Source organism: Pelodiscus sinensis, chromosome 1 (assembly GCF_049634645.1).
Source record: "Pelodiscus sinensis isolate JC-2024 chromosome 1, ASM4963464v1, whole genome shotgun sequence".
NCBI classification, from domain to species: Eukaryota; Metazoa; Chordata; order Testudines; family Trionychidae; genus Pelodiscus; species Pelodiscus sinensis.
In genome coordinates this window covers 142652668-142657828 of record NC_134711.1, presented here as the reverse complement: position 1 = coordinate 142657828, position 5161 = coordinate 142652668, and the positions used below count along the sequence as shown (strand labels likewise).

General features: G+C 45.6%; 1 protein-coding gene across 1 annotated transcript in view; it reads right to left on the bottom strand.

The window, feature by feature from the left end:
- Positions 1-832: 832 nt before the first annotated feature.
- FSTL1 (follistatin like 1) overlaps positions 833-5161 on the bottom strand; it is a 77175-nt gene continuing 72846 nt past the window's right edge. The window contains exon 11 of the mRNA XM_075905319.1: positions 833-4950. Within this exon, the coding sequence (XP_075761434.1) occupies positions 4906-4950 (45 nt within the window). The 3' untranslated portion in view covers positions 833-4905. The remainder of the gene's footprint in view (positions 4951-5161) is intronic.

Here is a 5161-nt window from a genome sequence, read left to right as displayed (position 1 = left end):
ATGGTAAGAAATGTGTTGGCCTTTTTTGACTACATTGCATGAGTAAGGGTTCATCTACACTGCACTGTTTTTCCAAAATAATGGCAGTTATTCAAAAAAAAACAATACTAGCATCCACACTGCAACTGTTATTTTTTCACAGAAAGTCGAAATAACAGAGGGCTTTTTCCAATGGCAGTAAATCTCATTCCATAAGGAATAAGCCCTTTTTTGAAAAAGCCTTTTCAGAAGAGGGTGTGTGTAGATGCTCCACTGCTGCTATGTTGAAACCGCTCCTCACCAGGGCCATTCTGAAGTGAATCCTCCCCAGTGCTTCTTGGGGCTCTAAGTTGAGATGGCACGTCCACATTATGGGAGCCTGCCTTGGACTAATTTTGAGGCTTCCCTGTAGTGTGAATGCTCTATTTTGAAATAAGCTTTTCTGGAAGATATCTTCTGGAAAAGCTTATTGAGAAAAAAGCTTGCAGTGTAGACGTACCAAAACTCAACAAGCAGATTGGGAAGAAGATATGGAGTGGATTAGGAAGCAGCAGCAGCAACTAATGATTAGAGCTTCTGACTGGGACTCAGGAATTCTAGGTTCTAGCTCGCTCATGATTGTGGGCAAACCCTTTCCTCTTTCTGTGTCTCAGTTTTCCTGTTTGTAAAATAGGGAAAATGATAGTGACCCACCTTGTAAAGTGCTTTGAGTCTTGTCTGTAAGTGCAAATAATGAACACTATTATTTTTATTGCTGATAAAGGAAGAGAGATTGTGAGCATTGTAGAGGGAGTTTAGAAATCATAAAGCTGAGTCTATTTTGGTTTGATAAAAAAGAAAATGTACAAATGAATTTCATGATTTTGTTTTGTTTATTTGGCAGTTATATCCGACTCCCTCCCCACAAAAAATACAAAACCAAGTAAAATAAGTGCACTAATGAAACCTACAGAATACTGATAAATTTCACACACATACATAAGGGAAATACAGAAGGGGTTAGTGTGTTGGCTTTTGTAAAAAATGCCGTCCCTACCCCTTGCAGACTCTACAGTGAATATCCCAGAGAACGGTTTTTGGAGCTCAGCATTTCCCTGACTCATTGGCCAGATCCCACCTACGAGTTAGGGACAGAAAAGCCTGGTGTGTGACATGGTTCTTTACCCCTCAGCCTATGTAGGACTGTTCCTTACATTATATCTTGTAATGTATAGCCTTCGACTTGACAGATGTTCATGTACCATTTGGATACAATAGCCCTTGAAACCAACAATGTTTTCGACATGTTACACCTTAGATGATATTTTTCTTTTTAGGAAACACAAAGAAAAGGACATGAAAAGGTTCTGTAGGAGGCAGCTCTGTCTCTACACAGGGTAATTAACTGTGCCCCAGTTGCCCTGCTTTGATCTGTGGGACAGTGAAATTTCACACACTCAGACTTTGCCTCACTGAGGGTCACTCTTGTGGCCTGTCTAGCATGTCATGTAGTTGGCATAAATTGGTGCAGACTGTGGCTACAGTTTTATTAGGGTCACACTGTGGAGACTACAGATCACAGCAGTCAATGCTCCATGACGACATAAGCAACTTAACAACTGCATTGCACACCAGGAACTGTAAACTCCACAACATATACACCTGCAGTACATCGGAGAACTATCACAGGCCCTGTTACATATCTCTGCAAGATGCACAAAGCTTTCAGACACAGTTTAGGCACCTCCCCCTCATGCTCAGCTCTTGAGCTGACTTTTCCCACTTTGGGATTTACTGGTTGGAAAATAAGCTGTTCTTCCCACTGACGAGAATGTTTGCTTTTTAAGGCATGGTGTTGCATTTTCCCTAAGGCACTTTAATGGGGCAAGTGGTCTCTGCTGGAAGGTGGTAGGAAAGGAGGTGGGAGGTCTGAGCTACGTTTGCTATTTCAGACTAAGGCAAAGAATGAAAATAGTGTGGCAGTGACTCCAGACCCAATGTGCGCCTATGTCTATTTATGGAGTAGGTGGGAAGAAAAGGGGGCATGTTTATCAGGCATTCTCATCTCACCAGCCAATTCCTCTGGTACCACTCACAGGGGAGAAGGAACAAAAACATTTCATTCTGAATTCCCAGAGTAGCACTGTTTTTCTCAGACTGGGATTCCACCCTCCCACTGAGTTCTAGAAGCTAATTCACTTCTCATTCACACCAGTATAAACCTGGTGTAATGCCATAGACATTGCTCCTTATTTACACCAACATGAGTGCAGAATCAGCTCCAAATCCTTACAAGAACATAAGAACGGCCATACTAGGTCAGACCAAAGGTCCATCTAGCCCTGTATGGCTCAGTATCTTCCGACAGTGGCCAATGCCAGGGGTCCCAGAGGGAATGAAGAGAACAGGTAATTATCATGTGATCTATCCCTTGTTGCCCAGTCCCAGCTTTTCACAAACAGAGGCTAAGGCCATCTCTATCCATCCTTATTAATAGCCATTGGTTGGCCTATCCATGAATTTATCTAGCGCTTTTTAGAACCCTGTTATAGTCTTGGGCTTCACAACATCCTCTGACAAGGAGTTCCACAGGTTGACTGTGCGCTGTGTAAAAAACCAAACGAACTTCCTTTTGTTTGTTTTAAATCCACTTCCTATTAATTTTATTTAGTGACCCCTAATTCTGGTATTATAGGAAGGAGTAATTAACTTTTCTTTATTCACTTTCACCACACCAGTCATGATTTTATAGACCTCTATCATATTCCCCCTTAGTCATCTTTTTTCCCCAAGCTGAAAAGTCCCAGTCTTACTAATTTCTCCTTACATGGCAGCTGTTCCATACCCCTAACAATTTTTGTTGCCTCAAAGCACTGCAGGCTGATTCTGATCTCCCGCTGGTGTACATCTGGAGTAACAGCACTGAAGTCAATGGAGATACCGTAGAGTTACAAAGGTGTTACTGAGATCAGAGTCCAGCCCTGTGTCTCTGAAATCCACTGGAGGCAGAGACGGTGGCAACATCAAGATGAAGACAACAGTTCAGGAGACAAGCAGATAACTGTACCAGAGTTCAAGCTTTCTTCTTTCCCTGCACTCATTAGGGACTAACTCTTCCTCTCTTCTGCCTAGAAAGTGTTTTGAGGCCTTACTCAGCCCAATGGGATTTGCTTGAGTAATCACTGGGGTCTGCAGGTGATGCTCATTCAAAGGGAGAAGACTGAAGCTAGAACCATCTTGACTCAGCCTAAGCATAGGGGCTGGAATGGGCACCAGGGGCATGATTGGCATAGGGAGATGGGCATGTATGTGTGTAGGCATGCAGTAAAGTTGCATATAACAGGAGAACCCATTGGGTTTGAGAGGAGGGGGCCACTGACAAAATGCCATTTCCTCAAAGGGTATCACAGCTGTAACTAGGCCCAGTGTTCAGAGAAAACAAAAGAGGCCACAAGAAAATGATCCAGAAAGGGAAATGACAATGATCACAGATGGACTGACCTGCACACAGAGGTCTGGCAGGCTGCCACAGGGCCATGGGCAGCTCCCTCATCACAGAACCTCAGAACACAGGCCAAAGACAATATGTCCTCCAATGGGACAGAGGGAAGAGAGATGATCACTTATGCCCCAGGTTGCTGGGGACAGATATATTAAAGGCTAGCGAGATAGCAAACTAAATATTGGTACAATCCTTCTGTCCCTTGTTTACTGCATGCCTGGAATGGCGCATGTGATTTAGGGAGACCTTGTGCAATAAAATCTGGCAGCACAGGCTGTGACAGTCTGCAAACCAGAGTCAGAGAAAGAACCACAGGGTCTGTCTGTCCAGCAGGCTCAGTAAAGAATCCCCTTTATATTTACTATACTGAATCCTGTCTCTCTCTATTACAGGGGACACTGCAGCACCAAACTGAGCCGCGTCCTGAACCTTTGGGCTTAGAAGTTGTTGCACTGACTGCACGTGCAGGCAAATACAAATCGTGCACAGGAACTGCAGCACTTTCAATAGTAATGGTTGTGCTTTCTTGAAAGAGCTAAAGCTACTGCCTAAAAATACAAAAGCTCAGTTGCTACCCTAGAAAACAGAAGAAAAAAAGAGTCAGCATGTGAGTACTGTGATGTAGCACCTTGGGGAGGAGGGCTGGAGAGATATGGGGCTAGGAGGACATCAAAGGGATTAGTGTGACTTTGGAGTCCACAAGACATTGGAGGAGTGGCTAGGGATTGACTGGCTGGCTGAAGGAAGGGAGAAGCTTGCTAAACAGCTCACTTAGCAGCCAACAAGACAGTCCATTAGTCCAAGGAGAGATGCCCGAGAGGAGGCCCATGGTACCTAGAGGGGGAAGGACAGGGCCAGGTGAATGGGAAAACAACAAAAAAAGAGAGAAGAGGGCTGAGAAAAGGAAGAAAGGCACAGGGAAGACAAATGTGATGAGGTGAGGCTGCGTCCCTGGCTGATTTTGCCCTCAGGGCGTATGCTCAGTTCATAGAGCTGTCCCTGACATGTTCCTGCTGCCATGGAAGGGGTACGCTAAATCCTAGGACTGGGAAGATTCCCAGGAGGTTAACCCTTCCACTCCACTCCCAGCATTCATCTCCCTCTTCCCCAGGGTTCTCCTTTTGGCACAGAAATCCCCTGTCACTGCCTCAATGGACCCTTGCCCTGGACTATGGAGACGATGGCCTCTATGAGGGGTATCTTGGAGGCTGTCATAATTCCCTCCTGCCCTCACTAGCCCCCAGCAGTGACGCCCTCGAGCACGTGGGCTGTGCTCCCCTCCCCCACTTCTCTTATTAATAACGAAACAAAAACTTCATCGCTAAACAACGTAAATATCTGTGACTGGGCGAGGGTAGCAGACACTTGTGCATATTGAGATCGATGCTGAAGGACAGGGCAACGAATCTGGCCTGTCCCCCGGGCTCCTCCAGCGAGGAGGCCCCTCACATCTCTTTGGTGCTCCCTCGCTTGGTCTTCTCAGCTGTCTCCTGCAGAGAGAGCGCATGAGATTGAGGTCCTGCAGTTCAACATTAGTGCTGGTGAGAGATACCAGCAGACTGAAGGCTTCTGTTTCTCCACAGGACAGTACAACCTGAGCAACAGCAGACCTGGTTTCCCACCTTCAACCCTCAAACTACCCCCATCAAATGTATCTGAGGCCTGCCTTAGAGGGACCATCCCAAAGGGAGACAGGGAATT